Below are 23,692 nucleotides of genomic sequence, written 5' to 3'. Positions count from 1 at the left end.
CTCACACTTATTATTATTTCTTTAATTTTTTAATGATTCACCATGAGATACAGTTACAGACTTACAAACTTCCATGATTACATTTCAGTCATACAATGATCAAGTACCCATCCCACTACCAGGTCCATTCTCCATCACTGATGTCCCCAGTATCCCTCCTGCCACCCCCCACCCCCACCGCCTCTGTGGCAGGCATATTCCCTTTTACTTTCTCTCTCCTTTTGAGTGTTATGGCTTGCAATAAGGGTACTAAGTGGTCATCATGTTCGGTCCACAGTCTACTTTCAGCACACATCTCCTATCCTGAGCGAGCCCTCCAAGCATTATTTACTTTGTGGTCCCTTCTCTATCTCAGCTGCCTTTTCCCCCAGCATGTGAGGCTGGCTTCTGAGCCATAGAGCAATCCTCCTGGCCCTGATCTCTATTATCCATGGATGTTAGTCTCCCATTCTGTTACTTTATATTCCATAAATGAGTGTAGTCTTTCTGTATCTGTCCCTCTCTCTCTGACTCATTTCACTTAGCATGATACATGGAGAATAACTTGTGTGTTTATTACAGCACCATTTACAATAGCCAGAATCTGGATAAAATCTGAATGCCCAAGAACAGTTGACTGGTTAAAGAAACACTGGTACATATACCTAACAAAACACTTATTATTATTTTGGGAGGTTGGATTTAAGTCACGGAGGCCTCTTCATGGGAGAATGGGCTGTACCTGAGTTCTGAAACATGTGGCATTGAAATGCATGAAATCAACTCATGTTCATCCTGGATATAACACACAGAAGCATACTCACAGTCCGTAGAAATGTTCAGACTTAGAACTGAAAGTCTGGGCTGAAATCCAATCTAAAGCTCTTACCAACAGTGTAATCTAGAACTAAAAGCTATAGTTCTGACAAGCTTATTCACTCATTTGTTTGTTCCATTGCTTAAAATTTACACACAGAGATATAGTTATAAAAAATAATAGGCAAGTTGCCAAGTGCTATGTGACAAACATGTAATCTACATGTATGATGGATTCATTTTCAAAGATGCAAAACTATTATCAGCAGCTTCCTTGCGAGTTGAAAAGTAGAGAATTTTGCCTTTATTTTGTAATATTCAATTCTCTTTTATTCTTGTACCATAGGCATGGGTCTTGTTCTGTTTGGGGGGGTCGGACTCTCCCAAGTAGTGCTCAGTAGACCTGGGGTGACTCTCAGTTCAACTCAGCAGTCCAAGGTGAGAGTCAGGGAATGCAGTGATGCTTGTGCCCTGTGGTGCTGGGGATTTCCCAGACCAAAGTAGACATCCAGGGCCGCACCTGGCGATGCTTACTCCTGGCTCTGAACTCAGGAAATACTTCTGCCAGGGAACTGGGGACTGTATGAGATACTAGGGGTAGAACACAAGTGGGCTGTGTACAAGGTAAGTGCCTTATCTGCTGTACTGTATCTCCAGCCCCACACATGCTGAAGTCTTAACCATAATGTCTAAAACGGGACTCTTCAGGCCTGAAGGTATAAGGCAGCAGGCCCAGTGCTTGCCTTGCATGCAACCAACCTGGATTCAATCCCTGGCATCAATATAGTCCCCCCGCCCTACCAGGAGTGATCCCTGAGTGCAGAATCAGCAGTAAGTCATGAGCACTGTTGGGTGTGACCCCAAAATACAAATTAAACAAATAAATTTTTTAAAAAGGCCTTTTTTGAAAATAGGAGCTGTGCCCATGTAGTTAATTGATTGAAAGGGGATTATGCTGGAGTAAGAGGCTTTAATTCAATATGACTAGTGCTCTGATAAAATAAAGCCACTTGAACCTAAATGAAAACAGATATAGGCCGGGTAGGAAGGGAGGTGGGTGGGTGGTGGGTGTGCTTCCATAATCAGTAAAAGCCAACTGCCAGAAAACAACAAAAAGCTTGGAAACAGGATGACCTAAGGACAGATCCTTGCTCAAAGCTGCCAGAAGAAACCAGCCCACAGACCCCTTGATCATGGACATGCAGCTTGCAGAATGGAGGGAAAACAAGTTGATGAGACACCTAGCCTCTAGAACGGCAAGACCATCTTAACTTCTTTTGACTTATTTATTTATTTTTTGCTTTTTGGGTCACATCCAGCAATGCACAGGGGTTACTCCTGGCTCTGCACTCAGGAATAACCCCTGGCGGTGCTCAGGGGACCATATGGGATGCTGGGAATAGAACCTGGGTCGGCTGCATGCAAGGCAAACGCCCTACCCACTGTGCTATTGCTCCAGCCCCTTAACTTCTCTTTAATTTGATGTTATTATTATACTTTTATTGTTGTGCAAATCCTATTCAACTATTACACAGGGCATGTGTCGAGGATCAGAACAGCCGATACCTACGGTGAGGTTGGAGAGAGGGATGAGCTACACTATGTGGCTCCACCCCTTCAACGTGCCGACTGTGGCAGGTGGCTGCAGATATAGGCTCCACAACATGTGTGATCAGTAGGGAGAGTCATGGCAGCAGCTATTTCTGGATTAAACGTATGATGATTTTAAAATAACATTTGGGATAAAGCCGGAATGAATTAATCAAGTGTCACTGCAGTAACATGCCTTGCCCCAAATAAAACAAACTAGTTTCAAATCCAAACTCACCGGTGGGCCCCTCAATCCTCGGGGACCCTGTGGTCCTGTGGGTCCTGTGTCACCCTGGAACAGAGAGAGATCCTGCTATGATAATGTTCACTATGGGAAGATGATGGAAACACTGATACAGATGTTGACCAAATTTACTGAGTGACCCAATGTCTTAACTCACTTAACCATAATTTCTTAAGCAACCTGGGTCCAGATCCTTTCATCGCTTCTAAATACAAACAACCTTGTTTCGTGTGTAAGTAAATGCATGCACAGACTTCTTTTTGCATATGTTTATCTATTTACTTTCTCAGATATTTCTCTGGTCCCACAGAGGTTTTTGTGGCAGGTCTACAGATTCTTACACCATTTTCACGGTAAGAAAAACATTTCGCACAGGGGTGGGGATTCCCAACGAGCCCTTCCTGCAGCCTTTCTACTGACAGCATTGCAGAATAATTCTTGCCCTGATTTGAAGAAAACAAAACAGAAGCTCGACTACGCTCCTGCACATGTAGACCATGAACATCATTGAATGTAGTTTTTCTTTTTTATCTTCTTGAGAGGCGCTCTGAAGTGATGCTGAGGTGCCAGGGGCCACCCCCAAATATATTCTACTAAGGAGGCCATGTGGAGGCTAAGAACACAGTGCATTTTGGGTCTTGTGCTTCTGGAGGGTCGCCAGGGCCACCCTAGGACTACTCAGGAGTCTCCCGGCATCACCTGTGATGCTCAAGAGGCTGTGGGTAGCCTCTGCTAGAGATGGTCCTAGCACCTCTAGATGCACCCTGCACTAGGCTGAGCTATGGGAGCTATTGGAGGAGTAGCCTCAGGCCCCCAAACACTGCAGGATTTCACCCCTATAAAGCAAAAATAAAAGAAGAAGCCCAGATTTGAGGGAAGGGTGCCCAGGACTCCAGAATAAAGAACTTCTATTGTTGGTATGTGCAACATCACTGAGCTGAGGGGCCTGAAAGTGTGGCCAGTGTCTCCACTGTGGCACTCACTGCCCAGGTACAGTTTCTGAGTGTCCCTCTTTCCATTTTATTTACCCCTCCTTCCATAGACCCACTAGAACCCATACTTACATCTTTTCCTGGTGACCCTTCCCGGCCAGGAGCCCCAGCAGCGCCAGGCTCTCCCTAGAAGGGGCAAGCAGAAACAATGCCTGATGTTAGGAAGAAGGAGGCAGAGTGCATCTGCCATGGTGGCTAAGGACCTGGGAGGAACAAGAAAGACAGGAGGGTGGCCCGGCAGGAAGCACCCCACTGAGACATGGTCTGGGCAGAGGTCTGCAGTGCCCCTACGGCTAACTATGAGTCCTGGCCACGTGGTGTCTCTCTGAGAGGCAGAGAACGGCGACTGGAGGGACAGGCAAGCTGGCCGGGTGTTCCAATTCTGACTTGCTCAGGCCCGCTTCCCTCTGCTATCTCCTCTGGAATAGAACATGGCTGAAGTGTAAACAGCTGCACCCCTAATCTTCCTTATTTTGGCATACTTGAGAAACATAATGGAATCTCTAATAAGAAATTATATTGCAGTGTCTTCCCAGATGTGGTAAAACCGACAGTTTCCATACACTAATCCTGGTACCTTGGGGAAAATTACTTGATCCCCGCCACCCCAGGCGTCAGTTTCTTCCCCTACACTAAAGTTGACTAACAGCATTTGCCCCCTGGGACATCAGGCAACACAGCCAACAGAAGTTGGGCCTGACCCTGAGCTGATGTGGTGAAAGTTGGTTGTGTAGCATGTCTATCCATCAGAAAACAAAATATTTGGAAGAGCGAGATGGGATTGGGAAATGGCGCTTGTATTTCCGCCAGTCATCTCTCAGGCCTGCGGTACCCAGAGAACCTAGAAATGCTACTGCTGCTGCCCCTGGGCTGAGTCCTCAGAGGGAAGCCTACTCACCCGGGGACCAGGGGCACCCACGTCGCCTGTGTGTCCCTTGAAGCCCTGCAAGAGTAAGAACGAAGTCATTCCAGCAAAGAGCAGGGTGACACGGCAGAAAAGGCAGGCGGCAGGTGTGATTTTCCAGAGTTCATCCCCATAAGGGTTCACCTGAGCCTTCATTACCATCACCTCCTCCTCATCAGCCGGAAACTGGAGGGCCTGACTCTGCCGGCACCACCCACATTCCTGCTGTGTGAGTGAGTGTGCAAGCGGGAATCTCTGCCCGTTCACTCTGTAGCACGGGAAGAGCTGTGTGTGCTTGCCAGGCAAAAGGCCCGTGGTTCAGGCATCACCCAAGTGTCTCCTGAACTTCCTCTTTCCCACCTTTCTGATCTCATACGTCTTGCACTCTTTTCCTGGGTTTCCAATATGTTAAAATACAACAGTGCCTGCACCCCAAGTTAGGTGCTGGGGTGCCTTCCTTTTGACTGTAGCCAGGGTTTGATCTTCCAATACTCTCGACTGGGTCCACCCCTGGGAACGAGTATCCAGGCTTCATCCTGAGCCCTCCGTGTTCAGAAGAACAGCTGGGAGAGTAGTCCCTGGGAGCACTCTGACAAGCCCGGCTTATGAGCAGAGCTGACATGATCATTTCTGACAACTACAACAGAACTGTGAAGTAATACCAATGTCACAGACGAGGAGGCTACAGGTTAGAAAATAACAAGAGAGAAAATGTCGCTCTGGGCATTCCCTCCTACTACAGAATGTCCTCACTGGAGGTTTGGGGACTTTAGGTGAAAGTGGTAAATAAAATATGCTACTTCCGAAGGGCCGGGAGTGGTGTGCCCACCCCTCCCCTGTGTGTCACTTTAGGGGAACACAGTTCTGTAAAAGGCATCTGATTTCCTATTTCATACATAAGAACCTTGAGGTTCAGTCCCAAAACACGTAGTAGAAACGGGGACTCCATTACTCAAACATTGTCTGACTGAAAAGCAGTCTTCCCTGCATCAGACCCACACTGCATGAGGCCACAGCAGGCCCTGGAGTCAAGGACAGAGGATTCTTGGCCAATTCCTCAGACCATTGTCTGACTTCTCCTATCTCCTGCTTTCCAAAAGTAAATAGGAGCCCTGGCAAGAGAAAATGTCTATAAAGCCATTTAATTTGTACTTGTTTTGCATAAGGAACAGGATGTATTGGGGTAGAAGGTGATTGGGTCCACTATTAGGAATATATTTGACCCGAAAGTGTTATTCAATCACCATGTCTTCAAACACTGTTTTATTCTTTGTCATCCAATATTAGCCATATAAGTTATTGATCATTCATAATAAAGGCACATTAAGGGAATAGAATTAGTGTTTTGTTCTCCTACTTCTTATTAGATATCTAGGTTTAGAATTTGTATTAAAATCATATTTTTCAAGAAAGGTAATTGTATGAACAATTTTGAAACTATGAAAAAAACATTTAACAAAAAAATCTCAACAATTCCCAAAATATGTAGACTTAGTTCATTTTTATAGAAAAGGGATCAACATATGTTTTATATATAAAGTTTCATAGTTAGGTATAAATTTAGATATGCAGATATTGGAAATCATATATAAAAAAAGAATAAAGAATAACACTAAAATGTTAATGGAGTTTTAATTCTGTTATAGAATTTTAAGTAACTTTTTCTTCATAACATTTTTCTCTCTTTTTCTTATTATAACCATCATTGCTATTGTTATGCTGCAAGAACAGTTAATTTCTATAACCGAGAAAAGTAAAATCCTTTGTCTGTGGAAGGTTTTTAAATAAAAAATTAAGATGCATTTTCAGGCTGTTTCAACCAAAGAAAGCATATCAAAATAAAAATAAATAACATTCAGAACAAAAATATGGTTATAGTGTTAACAATTTATGTTCTTTCACAGGCTTGGAGTGATAGTGCAGTGGGTAGGATGTTTGCCTTGCATGTGGCAGACCTAGATTCAATCCCAGGCATCCCCTATGATTCCCAAAGCATTACCACGGGTAATTCTGAGCACAGAGCAAAGTTTAATCCCTGAGCATCACTGGGTATGCCCCATAAAATAAGAGAAAAAGAGAGAGAAAGTATATTTTCTTTGTAATTTATATATTTCCAAATTGTGTATTTTCATGATTATATCAATGTAAATATATATATGTATATATATATATATATATATATATATATACAAAAGTAAACCAAAAAACCTAAATCTCTTAGGGAAAATCGCCAGTGTCTTAGAGGAAGGGAACTTCTAAGACTACTTTATACGAACCACCTATGAATACTCTGTAAAACTTTTTAAATGTGACATGAGCTATATGCTTTTTTTTTTTTTGCTTTTTGGGTCACACCCAGCGATGCTCAGGGGTTACTCCTGGCTTTGCACTCAGGAATTACTCCTGGCAGTGCTTAGGGGACCATATGGGATGCTGGGGATCGAACCCGGGTTGGCCGCATGCAAGGCAAACGCCCTACCCGCTGAATGCTTAATGTTACTTTTCTGCCCTCCCTCCATCTTTCTCCCCCCACACATCTGGCACTTACAGGAGGGCCTCGGGTGCCCTGTGCTCCTGGTTGACCTGGCTCTCCAGTTTTTCCCTGGGAGTAAAGAAGAAAAGAATTAATTAGTGTTTGAAGGTTCCTTCTATTCTTGATTTCCTGTAAAATATTACTATATTTCCAAAAGCCTGTCTCTGTTTTGACATTGTGGTGCATTTTAGTTGATAAAATCACCTTATTCCAGGACTATGTTTTCCTGGGATAATTTTGGTTCTAAAGGTACATCTTAGGAATAGTTCAGCGTGTCCCTGCTCATTCTCAGAAGGATTCTGAGAAATTTTATGGAGCATAGGAGTTATAAGTGACATTGTTCTTACAGAAACACTTCAAGGAAGTTATCAACTATTGCCTTTCAGAAAAGGGGACACCAAGGCCCCAAAAGATTACAGATTTCCCAGTAATACAGCAATCATGAAATCAGTTGATATTTCATTCCAGCTAAAAGAGGGGTCTGTGAGTTGTTCAACTTTGCCCCACTACAACTAATTTTTTTCCTTTTTGGGTCATACCTGGCAATGCATAGGGGTTACTCCTGGCTCTGCACTCAAGATTTACTCCTGGCAGTGCTCAGGGGAACAAATGGGATGCTGGGAATCAAACCCACATCAGCTGTGTGCAAGGCAAATGCCCTACCCACTATTCTATCGCTCCAGCCCTGAGCTATTCTTAATACAATGAAGTTATAACTAAATTTTTCAGTCTTTACTACCAGCATCTTTAGACTGTTCTGGATAGAATCAAACCTGAATAAACCCAATGCCAACCTTAGGTTCTAACGTCCAATAATTCAGTTGGTGGCGGTGGAGAGAGCGGAGGCAAGGGGAGACCAATGGGTGACAGGGAACATACACTGAAGGGCAGTGGTAGCAGCACTGCGGTGCTACTCATATTGGACAGGCATCCTGACAGCAGGTCATGGAAGTCTCCAAAATTGCTCCCTCTATTTCCAAAGTTTGTCAACTTTGAGGATCAGGATGGAGGGTCCACTCATCAAGGTATAAGGGAGAAAAGTGTTTATTTGATTCAGAGAGAAAGAAATGGGAGACAGGTCAAATTTCTAGTGTGGTATGTTTCTCCTGTCCCAACAAATTTGATTCTAGTTTATGTGATCTCAGGGCATCATTCAGGTAAATCAGTCTCTGTACAAATTAAGGGAAGACTGTCCTTTGTAGAATTTGTGATTGAAGATAACTGGTGCAGTCTTACTCCAGCCAAGAGTCAAGCTGGGATATTATGAATAATCTAAGTTATCAGCAGGAAAAATGATACCACATTTTCCATGTGCTGGGCACAACTCCCATCTTTGCACAATTATGCCAATGAGCTCTCACTGTAGCCATACAAGTGGCACTATTGCTATTCCTCAGGCAAAGTACTGAGGCGTAGACAGGTCAAATGATCTGCTTCAAGTCACACAGCTGGGGTTCACATACAGGCATTTTGGCTCCAGAGTCTTTTTACTCTGTCCAACACTATAATTAAAAGTGATCTATACAAACAAGCAGACAGCCAAGCATTTACCCTTCCGTCCATTATCTATCTACCATCTGTTTGAGTCCTCCATCTATTTCCTCAACATAGGGACAGTTCATAGCTGGAGAGATAGTACAGACATAAGCGTTTTGCTTTGCATGCAGCCAACCCAGATTTGATCCCAGCATAAACTAGTAGGAAACTGACCACTACCAGGATTGAGCCCTGAGCACAGAGCCAGCCAGAAGTAACCCTCGAGCATAGCCATTTATTGCCCATTATACACATATATATACGTATATGTATATATATATATATCACTGTATCACTGTCCTTCCGTTGCTCATCGATTTGCTCATATATATCACTGTATCACTGTCCTTCCGTTGTTCATTTATTTGCTCAAGCGGGTACCAGTAACGTCTCCATCGTGAGATTTGTTACTGTATTTGGCATACAGAATACGCCACGGGGAGCTTGCCAGGCTCTGCAGTGCAGGTGGGATACACTCGGTAGCTTGCCAGGTTCTCCGAGAGGGACGTAGGAATCAAACCAAGGTTGGCCACGTGCAAGGCAAACACCCTACCCGCTGTGTATATAAAATATACATTTCTTGAAAATAAATATTCAAGTAATAAGTCAACATAAATACTGGGGATATAACACCTAAATGCAACTTTTATTTTAATTTCTCCTAAACTCTTTCCTAATATTCAAGAGAGCATCAAGACTTATGCTTAATAGTTGTGAACAGGCTAAAGACTATAAAGTTTGAGCAGAATGGCCTTCAGGGGTGTATAGTATTGTGGCCTGAAGAGCCCAGGTGAGTACATAATTGCCTCCATGAGCAAGCCTCAATCAAAACAGACCTGCCACTGCACATTCGACATGACCCTAATCTCTGGGTCCCTTGACAGAGTGGGAGAAGGAATTCCAGGTTATGCTCCTCTCACATTCTCAGACAGTGCCCAGTGAGACTGGGGTGCTTTTACTATGAGAATTGGCTCTCTCGTTAGCTTGCCATCATCCACTTTTCTTCTTTCCTATTTCCTCTTTCCTTTTAACATTTGTTTTTCTTCTTTCTTATTTCTGTTCTTCACTCTTCACGATGCTCCAGGGGATCACTTTCCTAATACTCCACCTGGCCCCAAGTCCTTGCTTCTTGAGTCTGTGCTTAGACGATTGATCCTTCTACCCACCTGTGCAAATTTTCTTCCAACCAGGCAGACTGAGAAATGTCAAGGTAGCTCCATACAGAGGTTATAGTATGACCTGACTGGGAACTTGGAAATGTCCTCCACTTGGAGTGACTTAGCCTGCGTCTCATAGCTCTAAAGCACTCATGTGCCCACTGCCTCTTCAGAATTGGTCTGCTCTTGTGTCCATCTGTGGCCAGTGTCCAGCACAGTTGTTTCTGGAATGGGCATTTTTTTGGCGTTTTATTGGTATACTTTTTATTTGTATACTTATTTGCATACTTTTTATTGGTATACTTGGTTTAGTTACTCCGAGGTAAAATTAACATCAGTCATGTCAAACCACTAATAAGACTTAATAACATAAAAAAGACCCAACATATTGAGAATATGTTTCAGTAACAAGGGTATTTTTATCATTTTAAAAATTTTTTTTCAATTCATTTTTTATTTAATTTTTTTTTTAATTTTATTTTTATAAAGTTGTTCACAGTATTTTTTGCATTCAATATGGAATGGGCATTTGTTAAATGGACTAAATCAGAAAAAAGTCTTGGTGATCTCATTTCATAAATGACACCCTCTCTTAATGGAAAGGTTGTTTTTTTTGTCTGTTTGCCAGTACTGAACTCCTGGGTAATCCCGCAAGAAGAGAGTAGGATGCTTCATTTATCAGTCGTGTGATCTTGTTTATTCTTTCTGCTTCACCTCTGTGTTTTCTTATCTGGGGCAAAAGTGGCCTACATGCCTCTACAATTTTCACTGGATTTAACATGGAAGCTGGAAGGAACAGCTCAGTATCCTCTGGCTCAGCGGGCACACAGTAGCTCTCAGAACATATGGCCGTGTTCATCTCTGTCTCTCCTCACATTCTCACTGCCATTTTCCCACTGACAACAACACCCCTGGACCTCAGCCTCCAGGGTCTCTAGCGGGAGCTCTTTTACTTTATTTGGCCAGTGTAAGCTATTTCTTTTCCTCTCAGCAGTGAATTCTGGCTTCAGCATCTGGCAAACAGTGTAAAATGATAAAGGAGGTGCTTCCGGCAAGTTGCCTGAGATGCAGAATGAGTCATAATAGCTTGTGACCAAACAAATTAAATGGAACATAAACCTCACTGTAGAAACCTTTATGCAATGCCACTTAGTGGTTCTTAAGGCTCCGCAGTTCTGACCTCACCGTGAGTTAAAACTAGGGCAGTTGGAGAAAAAAAAGGGACCTCACTAAAATAATTAACTGTTAGCTAAGCAGGATGCATCTAACAAATTTCTCACCCCATTTGATTCTCCAGCAACTCAAGCAAGTTGGCACTACTATTCTCATTCTATTTAAAAAGAAACTGGAATCGAAGATGCCTTGCCTGGTGTGGAATGAGAATCCAAAGCCAGATCTTTTTTGTGACATAATTGCAAGGTTGACATAAATTACTCTTATTTAATTATCACATTTAAAATGTTATTATAACATTAAGATCTACACATGACTCCAAAAATACTATGGCTAATGTTAATTACTCTCATTAGTGATGTGTGGGGCCTCCTGGTGTTTCTTCTTTAGGTAAACGCTAGAAAATTATAGAGATCCTTTTTTGAAAAATCGCAAAATGACAGGTAACATGCACTGCTTTGCACCTTTGCTCTTTTGATTAATAATGTATCTTGGAGAGGTGCCGTGTTATGATCTAGATAAAATCCTCATTTCACTTTTCATAATAGTTGCTTGTGGTGTGTGCATCTCCCTTTTTAAATTTACTGATGGGTAATGGAAGGACCAGTTTTCTTTGGGGGAGGGATTTTGGCTACACCTTGTGAGTGCTCAGAGTTTATTCCTCGCTATGTACTCATGCAGCATTCCTGAAAGTGACCAGGGGACCGTATGCAGTACCAGGGATTGGACTGAGGTTGGCTGCATGCAAAGCGAGTGCCTTAATTCCTGAATGAGTTCTCTGGCCCCCAGTTGGATTTTCCCTTCAATTTGTGCCTATGAAAAGATTAGTGAAACAAAGCAAACTAAGATCTGAGTAATTACTGTCTTCATAGAAGACATAGTTCTCTGTGCGTCATACTTTGTGCACAGTCTGGAGTATTGACCGGACTAAGGGAAGCTGATTTTATGGTCTTAGATGCAGATCAGCAGAAATTCCTGCACAGTCTCAAACAACAGCTATAGGAATCAGGATATTTCCTCTTGAGCACTCAGACCATCTTCCTTAGTGTCTAGGACAGCTCACATGAAAGCGAAAAAAAAAAGTTAAAAAATGGAAATTCATATCAAAACTGAAGAAAGGGCAACATCAATGCCCCTTACTCTTTTGGAGTAAGCAGGTGAGGTTCGACCATTTGGTAGGTTGACAAGTATTTCAGATATCAGACGTATACCCATTCCTGGCCTTCCATTCACCTGCCTTTGTCCCCACCCATATCAATAGGAGAGATTCAGGGGGCCCCAGCTCAAGGTCTAGCTCTGTTACTTGCCCTATATATGATTTGGGGACCATCACTTTCCCTTCCAGCATATTCTCTTCAGCTGCAAAATGCAAACAATAACATTTATCTGGCAAGAAAAGGTTAATGAGTTAGCACATAAAAAAGGAATTCCCAGTGCGTCTATCTCATAGCAGCTCCCCACAGAGCAGTTGTGACTAAAATATTAGTAAGCTGCCTTGTAAAATGATAGAAAATGTGAGACTCTTACTGGGTCTCCTGGAGGACCAGGCTTTCCATCCCTGCCTTCCTTGCCTTCTTCTCCCTGTAAGAGAAAGTTGAAACGGTTATGGGGCCAAAAAATACAAGCAGGCAGTAAAGACAGACTCATATTTGGCATGTCTTTTTGCTCAGTGCACATTTACCTTCCTCTTTAGCTGCTAAGTGGGCATTTCATACAGAGAACTGACAGACAGAACTGACTAGACTTCCAGATGTATTCTCCAACACCAAGATCCTGACTTGGATCTCTGAGTCATAGTGCCTGACACATAGTAGAAAGTCAATATGTTGAAGTAGTGTCTCTGTCATTGCCGTGAATCCAAAGTAAACCTTACCATATATTTTCATGAGTCAACAGTTAAATTTTTGAGGTCTCATAACTGGGTCCCTGCATTGAACAATGTAGTGGGAAGAACATGGGTGATGAAGAAGAAATGAAACATTAAATGGCATGTAGGAAAGCACTTAGCACCAGGATGTATGAGCGGCTCCGCAGATGGCATGAAAGTTTGGGTCTAGGATATCCATAAACCACGACCCCTTTGTATCCACAAACCACGACCCCTTTGTACTCTTTTCCATAATTTGTTTCATACCCTTTACTTCTGTCCCACTTGCTCCATGCCATCTACTAGGTTACCATCTGCTCTAAGCAAGGCATCTCTTATTTATCTAGGAGATCATTACTTCTTCAGGAATTTCATGGTGTGGGAGGATAGTTCTATAGCATGATGGTGATAGTCCAAAGAATTACGTTCTAATCCTAGATCACTGCCACCCAGTTCAAAGGACAGAGAAAGCAACAAATAGCAAGCTATAGGTGAAATGGAGCCCAACCAAGTTAGGCTGAAATCCTACTTGCAGGATTCATCTGTATAGTAGGCAGATAATTTAGGACATGCATTGAATGGAGTTCAATTTGGAATGCTTGAACTGGAGTGATAGCACAGCAGGTAAGGTGTTTGCCTTGCACGCGGCTGACCTGGGTTTGATTCCTCTGTCCCTCTCAGATAGCCAGGCAATGCACTGAGAATATACTGCCTGCACAGAAGAGCCTGGCAAGATACCCGTGGCGTATTCAATATGCCAAAAACAGTAACAACAAGTCTCACAATGGAGACGCTACTGATGCCTGCGTAAGCAAATTGATGAGCAAGGGAAAGAGAGGACAGTGCTACAGTGCAATGCTATTGAAATGCTTAGGTCCTCACTTCCCCTTCTCTTAAAAGGAAATAACAACACTATCTTTTAGGATAAGTAGATGAATTGGAGCTGCTACATCCACTGACAATACAACAAACCAGGCATCACGTAAAATGCACTGGTAACCAGACTGTTCCTACTGCTGTAAATGCTCATGAAATTGTGCTCAGTTGCTTATCAGAGCCTTTCATATCAGTGATTCGGCAATGAGAAAAATACCTGTGTGCAGTAATCTAATTTTATTTACTACCATCGTCACTAGCCCAATGCTCTATGTACGCATCATCTTGGGCTAGCCAATATGACCAACAGGGTAAAAGTAGAAACCAAATAAACCAACAGAGTAAAAGTAAAGACCAAATACATAACAGGGTAAAAGTAGAGACCAGACTATATGGACCTTTTCAATTTATAGTTTAACTCCAGAAATCACTTCTCCTTATGCAAGAAGCAGGAAGAGAGGGTCATAAGATTTGCACATAGAAACAAAAGCCAAAGCAATAGGGCAAAATAGATTCAAGAGAATAATTATTAATTATAGGTTTGTGGTTGGAGTCAGGCAGGAGATCCTGGGACCCCCCCTGGGGCAGTCTGCCAGGCCCTAAGAAGACTCAGCATGTGCTATATCAGAAAATAGCAGAGGAGGGGAGAGTGTGGCCTAGAGAATAATCTAAGGATACAATCTGGCTTTATAAGAGATATGATTTGTTCCTAACAAACTCTGCATAATTTGATATCCTTTACCTCCTTAGTCTCATTTCTCCATCTTTAATTCATGCCTGCATTTCAGTGGGAGTGGCTGAAGTTAGAACGCACACATCAAGGCACTTAATAAGTGAGGAAATTGATTTAATGTTGTACTTTGAAGAAGCTAATTTGGAGGCGTCAATGAATGCTAGTAAAAGGTGACACTAAAGCCTGGGAGAAGTGAGAGGCTTTTCTTAACACTTATATACTTTATTGTAGCCAGTTAGAATAAATAAATATATACCTGTATTTTTTGCAGGTTTTTCTTTTTTTTTTTTAACCTGAAATACATTGCTCTTGATTCTTAAGCTTTTATGCCTAGATAACACGATACACATCTCGAATGTTTTCATCTCCACGAACCTCTTGCAGTTTGCCAGGTGTCAAAGGGATTCTACTAGCCTTGAGAGTCCCCTATCATCATACCACCTACCATATGTTTCAGGCTCACTGTCATTGGGTTCTTCCCCTTTGGGTTTGAGCCTGCAGGCTGCACCCCATTTGGAACCTACTTCTGAATGCTGGCATAGGTTCATGAGTTTTTGTTCTAGCCTGTATTTCCATATTTAGGAAGCACTGACAGTCACTATACAAAAGCAAGGATTAGGTGAAAGTATACCAGAAAATGAACAAGGACTCATGTTAGTGAGGCAGAAGCATTTTCATTGGTCAGGGAAATTGTAAAGTCAGACAACCCTAGATCTTATATCTCCTGCTAGGGAGATTTAAAGGTGTATTCTTGTGGAAAGAATGTGTATCTGAAACCTCCGAATAAATAGATATGTGGGAGTGACTAAGCACTAGTGCAGTGTACATCAAAATGATTACAATTCTTAATGTTTAAGCAAAGGAAGGAGGACAAGATCTCTTCATAGGAATGTTACTTAAGAGAGGAAAAGTAGTGTCAGTGGCTGGGACTAAGGGCTGAGTAGAGAGTTAAGGCACAGGAAGGAGGAAGAGACACAGAAAAAAAAATGGGGAGATGAAAAACTTCATGAGAAAACATTTGTGAGATGCCAGGGAGGTAACTTTCCATCTTTGCTAAGCCTAAGAGCGATGGTGAGCTGAGTGCATAGTGGTATTTACATTAAAAGGGAAAAAGAAGGAAGTTATTAAGTAACAATGACTGGAGAAGTCACTGTCATCCTGTTGCTCATCGATTTGTTCAAGAGGGCACCAGTAACATCTCTCATTGAGGGACTTATTGTTACTGTATTTAGCATATCCAATATGCATGGGTAGCTAGCCAGGCTCTGCCGCACGGGCTCCATACTCTCGGTAGCTTGCCGGGCTCTCCGAGAGGGGCGGAGAAGTAAGGAATGTTAAAAATTACTTTAATAATAATAATAATAATAATAATAATAATAATAATAATCACTGTCACTGTCATACCATTGCTCATCAATTTGCTCAAGCGGGCATCAGTAACATCTCCATTGTCAGACTTGTTACTGTTTTTGGCATAATAAACCACGAGTAGCTTGCCAGTCTCTGCCCTGCAGGCGAGATACTCTCGGTAGCTTGCCAGGCTTGCCGAGAGGGTGGCTTGCGTGCAAGGCCAATGCCCTACCTTCTGTGCTATTGCTCCAGCCCAAAGATAATATAATTATAAAGTAATAATTACTTTGATAATTTAAATCAATAATTCTATAATAAGACTAGGTAACATGCTTAAACTCTTTTGATTTGGAAAGAAGCAGGGAGAGCCATACTTAGCTGTGCTCAGGGTTTACATCTGGCTCAATGCTAGGGATCACTTATGACAGTGCTCAGGGGACCATATGTGCTGCCAGAAACAGAACTGGCGTAGGTCATATGCAAGGCAAATGTCTTAATCTCCATACTGCCTCTCTAGGCCAGCAGTGTTAATCTTTATGCCCATGATATACATGGTCATCTCACATACCATCACCATTGTGCCTGAGAACCTCTACCAATGTCCATGTGTTACTTCTAGATACCTAATTATTTTCTGTTTCCCACTCTGCCCTTTACTTGGCTGTCTCAGTTCTATCACCCCGAGCCAACCATTTTTATCATTTGATACCATCTAGTCACTTGTTTATGTCTTTATATACCACCGACAAATGAGATCATCTTGTTTTTATTCTTCTCTCTCTGGTTTAAGGGATATAAATAAAATAGTATGATCATATCTAAGACCATTTCTCTCTTCTCGAGTACTCTGACTTTGACGATAAGGATTTGTGAACAAAACAAAGTTTCCTCTTCTTAAATTGATTATTACTATAATCATATTAAAATATTAGCTGCTGCTCTGATATATTAAACTAAAAGACTACAGTATATATTAACAGAACTTTTACATCTCAGCTGTATAACCGTGACAGGTTTCTTAAACTCAAGGTGAAGTACCAGTACGGAAGGCTACACCGTAATGTCTGGAAAAAACCCTTCATCAAGGTGGCATTTATGAAATGCTCCTGGGGAGGCGGGGGTGGACTGTAGGAAACCACTCCTTCATCATATTTCATTATTTTTGCGTTCACCGTGTATGGGGAGAGAAAGTCTGCTCTCAGGAACCTCCAGATTACCAGGCATTCTTTTGTTATCTCCCAGAGAGAGCAAAATGGGGGTGACTAATTCTAGACAATTTAATGGAGAATCCATCAATAAATAGTGGAAGATGATGTGGTCACTCATCAAACCGTTACACAATAAAAATGTGATTGCCAGCTTCGATGGCTACTCTAAAAGAAAGGAGACAAAGGGAGCCCATCCTGGTGTAGGGAGTAGAGAGGATATCTAGATAGCATCCCCTGGGGTGAGCGGGGAAGGGGAAAGACATTGAGTAGAGAAAGAGGTAATCAGAGAACAGATTGCAATGCTTGTGTGCAAGTCCTCTTCTCCGGGGAGAGAGGATTTAAGCTGAACTTAAGAAATCTCGGAATCTTCTCGGAAACAAAAGAATACTTGTGCATCTGGGACAGAAGAATGCCCAGAGAATTGACACGCTGTCACCATAGAGGCTCAGCTTCAAGCACACTCCTGACCTGGGCCCACATTAGAAACCATTCTTAATAAAGAAGGCAGCACAATACCACAATGCTTTCTGGGCTGGATAGATTGCTAACAGTTTTGTTATTAGCTCTTTGGGGGATGTAGACTAAATTTAAAAGTGCAAAGCAACATTTAAAGAAAGCAGAAAAATGTATCAAGGCATTTCCAAGTCACTTTACTTTGATGGTAAATGTTTCTTTATGGGGAAACTATATAGAAATTAGAAAACTACACATAAAAACACCTTACTAAAAATAGATTTTTAAGTACGTATAAGGCTTATGAGGCAATGGGGGAATATTTAATGTATTTAGGTGCATCTATTGATTAACAGATATGTTAAATTTATGAACCTTAATATCTGTCAAAAATCATATTTATCTCAAATAGTCATCACATTTATGAGTCCATTTATGTTTGCATTGATTACCTTAACTGCATGTATGTTATACATGTGAATATATATGATAGATATAAGTATACACATGGCAATAATTTTTTAATAAATTAACAACAAAAAAGATATGCATAAAAGAACGAGGAGATGGAAACTTAACTCCACCAAAATTTACTTGACTTAGGCTGCTAGAAATCAATTTTCTTCTCATTTTCTGTACTAGTCCCAAAGTTCCCAAGTAATCCTGCCTGACTTTAACAATGCATTTTAATTTGCTTATATTTGTAGTAGAGAAACCAGAGGGTGTACAGTTCCACTCACTGGGATTCCAGGTAATCCAGATGGGCCTTGTGGACCAGGAGGACCGTCTTTCCCCTAAAACATACAAAACATAAAATTTATATTAATTCTCTGGAATTGACTTTTATGAGAAATAACTATTTCACATGAACTGGAGCGATAGTACAGTGGGTAGGGTGTTTGCCTTGCATCCAGGCCTACACGGATTTGATTCCTTCGTCCCTCTCGGAGAGCCCGGCAAGCTATGGAGAGTATCCTACCCGCACAGCAGAGCCTGACAAGGTACCTGTGGCGTATTTGATATGCCAAAAACAGTAAAAACAAGTCTCACAATGGAGACATTACTGGTGCCAGCTTGAGCAAATCGATGAACAACGGGAAGACAGTGCTACAACTATTTCACACGAAACTGCCTCTGTGAATCTGAAGACAGAATTGATGGGAAGTTTCTGAATCTACTTGCTTCCAACATTCCAGACTTTAGTCCCCCATTGTACCAAGGCAAACAGGTGAACTTGGAAGAAAGTGATTTAGTTGATGTAGACAGTAGGACTAGTTTTGATCAACTATGAGGATGAAACAGGAATTTCATGATATTAAAATACTTGGTGGGAAAAAATAGGTTTTGGGGTTCTCACAATCTTGGTCCTAATCCAACTACAGGGTCTGCTAACAGCCAGAGATGTGGGCTATGATCTTGATACAGCAAAGACCACAGCACCTGGAAGCATTGTGCTTGCAGATTTAATGCAAGTGAAGAAATGATCAGGAAGTCATCACTTTTAGGAACTACTTGTCCACACGTTCCTAAACTTTGCACCTCCAATGGTATTTTCTTTTACTTTTTCTTTTCTTTTCATTTTTAATCTCTCTGGAATAGATATACATCTGGAAAGTCTGTGTAAGTAAATTGTGCTAATTAATATTTAATTTTCAATTTTTTTCACCCAAGTCACATGTCACTCTCAATCAGAGGTTTTGAGGCAGTATGACATAATCAGTGTCATAATTTCTGTTGCATTGAGCATTTTTATATCACCCTGCATCTCTCCCCTAAGTACTGAAAGGACCTGACTAGTTTGTTAGCTCATAGTAGTGTTCCTTTTGTGAATACTGATACAAGGTTTTACATTCTAATATACTTGTGACACAAGCAGATATTTTAATGCTTATAATGATAGACTCTTGAAATAAAAGCAAAAGGAATATACTGATAGTTATTTTATGTATAGATTTTTATGTATTATTATATTGAAAGCATTATCTGGGGAATACAAAATACAGTTCCATTGTCAAGTACTTGTCAGACTCAATATAAAATCAATGTCTGAGTTTTATTTCTATACCTGAAAAAAAATTACGATAGTAAAACATCAGTAATAATATTTTCTTCTCTCATCATGTGAGTTGGAGATGTATCTGGAAGTTAATAATATTTCTCTAAAGCTTTTTGTAACAGCTGTGGTTTGCTATGAAAATTATAGTTTGATTATTCATTAGGTAACTATCCACAATATTTAGGTGGGAAAAAAATATTTCAATGACATTTTATGAAAATTAGGTTAGCACTTCTACAATATTAGCTCAAGATGAGTCACTCACTATCTAAATAGAAACCAGATAACTCTAAGACAAAAGAGCTATAAAAGATTTGTAGCATCATACAATGAGCATAATTCTGGGTTTTGAGATTAAAGTTTAGGGATTAAGGGTCAATTTGGGTTCCAAGACCTTGACAAGGACTTTCCCTGTTTTATTTTCAACTCTCTATTCCTGATCTTTTGGATGACAGTGGCTAGTTCCTATCTCACAGTCTGCCTAGCACACACCCCAGGCTCAGAGTGGATTAACTCCAAACCTTCCACATCCCTTTGCCTGTTCAGACAAAAGCAAAACCCTAAGGAGGAAGCGAAAAGCACCTGATAAAATTTGATGTAAATTAAATTGTAGAATCACAGATTGCCAAGTTATATCATCCACACCTTTATTTTGAGGCAAAGTAACCAGGACCACAATATAAAGTGATCCTTTAGATGATGTATGTCTAATAATAATAATGCATGTTCAAATTTAGAATGAGAGTTGGAGAGTACCAGGGCAGGACTGGTGAACATCTGGGGCTATAGGAAGCTCCAACCATTGGCTGAGAGCATATACGGTCACTGAGAAACTTACAGGTGATCCTTGGATTCCTGGAGGGCCGGCAGCTCCTGCAATTCCATCCACTCCCTTAGAATGACAAAGCAGAAAGCTAGTTGGTTGTATATCATTCAGAGCTCATCCACATTCTTGTATATCAGGCAATTTTCAGATCTTGCATCCTGTGCCACTTCCCAACTGTCTGAACCATAGACATTTAAAACATTTAAAAGGTGCTTTGTACTTACCTATTAAATTCACTGGGAAAACTAATATTCTTAGCAGAGAGCAGGGCATTTAAGGAAAGTCCAGAAATCAACAGCCAAGCAGAGCTAACACAGCCTAACTTCCAAGTAGACATTTTAGCTTAATAGGAAACATTTTCAGATAGAGAACAAGAAATAAACACTTGGATGTTTCTTCCGTGGAGATAAGGAAAGCAACTGTTTTGTGAATCAGAGATGAAGAGATGCACGGATAGAAAAATAGAACAGAAATTATACATTTAGTAATTAAGTTCTGCAAAGTCAGCCCTCTTACTGCTGTCACATGGCTTTGCATATGCTGTTTCTTTTACCTGTAGTTGAATGCTCGAGTGTAAGAGCACAAAAATCTCAACTCCTGACATCACTAGGAATCCGCTTAACTTGATGGCTGACAAAGGTGGGTGGTTGTGGTGAGATTCCAAAGCAAAGCTCAGGAGACAGTGAATTTGGCCAAGTGACTTAACTCCAATGTGGCTATAGTCAGGACCACTTCCAATAATCTTGGCCAACTGATCTGGGCGGCTTAATGTTCAAGCCCAGCAGTGTGGTACCAGACCCAGCGGTCCTGGGGTTTACTAGTATCCCACATAGTGCTTGTAAGCCACACGGTTATATTTGGTATTGCTAGGGGCACTGTGTGATGCCAAGGATCAAATTTGGAGCCTTGTGATTGCAAAACATTAACTTTAGCCCTTTCAGCTATCATCAAAACCAGTATCAGTTCCTTCATGGGAAGTTATACCCAACATCAAAATCCCCTTTTACAACCGCTTTTCTGCCTTATTTTTCTCCATAACAGTTATTATTGTCTGACATATTAATGTTACTTCCCTCATGGCAGAGCCTGGCAAGCTACCCGTGGCGTATTCGAGATGCCAAAAACAGTAACAACAGGTCTCACAATGGAGACATTACTGGTGCCCGCTTGAGCAAATCAATGAACAATGGGACGACAGTGCTACAGTGTATTAATGTCTATTGTCTTGTTCACTGGGAACTGAAACAGTGCTCTACACATAATGGGTGTTCAGTATGTCTTTGTATGCGTGAACTGTATGCTGATTTGGCTAGGTCATAGGGACAGGAGTTTTGTAGAGTATTTGTTTATCATTCACTTTGTTTAAAAGGTATAGTATCTGATACTGGTTTTGGTGGTAGCTTTGTTTTCTTATTAGTGAGAGTAGGAATTAATACTCCCCTTCCATAAGGGATGAGGAATGAACGAGGCAATGTTCCAAAGGTGATAGCACAGAACGGAGGCATGCTCCAGAGTGTATGGGCCAGGGAGACTGTCCCCAAGACAGTGTCCTTGTTCTGACCACCAAGTGGCCCTGGAAAGTTATTTGGCTTCTTGTTCTCTGTTCCTTTGTGAAATAGGAAAGATGACAGCATTAGTTTAATCTGAGTTATTGAAAGAAGTAAGTTAATGTATATTGAGTGTATAGAGTTTGGCAGTGGTAGGCATGTACAAGAACTCTTTATAACAGATTTACCACTGTCACAAGCCCTGCTACATTTTTTCTTCTGTGGACACCTATTAGCCAGACAAAAGCATGGAACAATCAATAAAAGAGAACAAACAGAAAACCTCAAGACTTCACTGATATCTTTCAAGTGTTTTTAAAAATTATTTTATATATGTTTATTGAGTAACTAAATCAGATTTTTTTTCCTCGCTAAAGACTATTTGGATATATATACCATCATCCACAGGCCATACAATATAGGCAGATGGTCTATGGGCAGCTGATGAGAACCCTACCTATCTGCTCTTTTGTGTACCATGCCAGTTCACATTTTTCAGGTCTTATATTGCTGTGAGCCTGACTTTCCCTACCCCAATCTATGCTGTGTATAGGCTAGTCATGCCTTAAGAGTAATACATTTGACATAACTTATTTTTAATGTAAGGCAAACTACACAAGACTTAGTCTCGTGTACTTCATCTATTGCAATAGTTAGAAGCCGATGAAATATTCATTAAATAAATAAATACTGGCCAAATTTAAAAAAACAGACTAATATATATATATGTACTTGGGCTTTTTCGGGAGAGAACTATACACGCAACTCAAACTTCCCCAAATCTGAAAAGATTTTTGACGCCAAAGTTAAATTGGACATAATATTGCCAAAAGTTGTTGGTTTCTAGATGCTAGAATCAAAATTAGCTGGAATTAAACTTCCTTCTTCAGAGGGAGAGAGAAAAGTTAACGTTTTATCTAAAAAGAATTCTGACCAGAAAATAAATTCAGAAATAAAGGACGCTATTTTCTTTCTGTTTAAAAGGAAGAATGGAATTTTCTTTGTATCTAAATAGTTGGATACTTTGGAAGGGCCTGACAGAAGCACTAAAAGATACATAAATGTCCTGCAGGGTTAATTTCCTGCTCTTGAGTTGCTACTTCAGGATGTACTGCTGAGTCTGAATAGGCAGCTGACTCAGCATCCATTTCCAAAGGCAATTAACAGTACAAGGCAAAACACAAAGTAGAAACTCAATAAACATCTGCTGAGTGAATGGAAAACATTAATCAGTTAGAGAAAGTGGCGGCGCTGGCTTCTGATTGTTATTGTTTCTGAATCTCAGATGCCTGATCTAGAATGATAATACCGAGTCAAGAACTATGTCTAAAAATCTTCATGAAGTTCTAATCTATAGTAATTTCCAATGAAAAGAAAGTAGGTCTCATTTGCATTAGAGATGTGTGAGAGACTTTGGAATTACCTGGGAATTACAGTGAAGCTTTAACACATTAATTTTCTGAATTTCTCAGAATTAGTTTTTACAAGGAAACTAAAGTTACATTATTTGGAAATATTAAGAATAAACTGAATTTCACAGTACAGAAGTTATTTCCTTCTAAATATCCCTCCTGGTTTAATATTAATGCCTTCCTTTACTAACCATCCTATTGCTGTGTGATCAGAACTCTTTTGCTAATAGATAACAAAAGCAGACAAGCAAACTAGGTTCCTAAGTAAAAAAATGCATTTTCAAACTAGTGCATCATTTGATGAAGCTAAATAGCAGCAGAGTGATCAAACCCCTGCAACACTGCTTTCATAGCAGAAGTGGAATAATATTGAACTACGGATGACAAATTGTAAAGACATTTGAATGAGAGGAGAAAGTACGTTGAGTTTTAAAGATTTA

General features: G+C 40.9%; 1 protein-coding gene across 1 annotated transcript in view; it reads right to left on the bottom strand.

Moving 5' to 3' along the window:
• The window catches only part of COL22A1 (collagen type XXII alpha 1 chain), a 259,447-nt gene that overhangs the window by 24,308 nt on the left and 211,447 nt on the right, over window positions 1-23,692 (bottom strand). The window contains exons 48-54 of the mRNA XM_004602595.2: window positions 20,306-20,359; window positions 18,152-18,205; window positions 12,452-12,505; window positions 7,074-7,127; window positions 4,520-4,564; window positions 3,694-3,747; window positions 2,624-2,677 (exon numbers count right to left, since the gene is read on the bottom strand). Of these exons, the coding sequence (XP_004602652.2) occupies window positions 2,624-2,677; window positions 3,694-3,747; window positions 4,520-4,564; window positions 7,074-7,127; window positions 12,452-12,505; window positions 18,152-18,205; window positions 20,306-20,359 (369 nt within the window). The remainder of the gene's footprint in view (window positions 1-2,623; window positions 2,678-3,693; window positions 3,748-4,519; window positions 4,565-7,073; window positions 7,128-12,451; window positions 12,506-18,151; window positions 18,206-20,305; window positions 20,360-23,692) is intronic.

The sequence above is a fragment of the Sorex araneus genome, chromosome 2 (assembly GCF_027595985.1).
Source record: "Sorex araneus isolate mSorAra2 chromosome 2, mSorAra2.pri, whole genome shotgun sequence".
NCBI classification, from domain to species: domain Eukaryota; kingdom Metazoa; phylum Chordata; class Mammalia; order Eulipotyphla; family Soricidae; genus Sorex; species Sorex araneus.
Note: the sequence above shows the minus strand (reverse complement) of the source record. Positions and strands in the feature narration are given on the sequence as shown.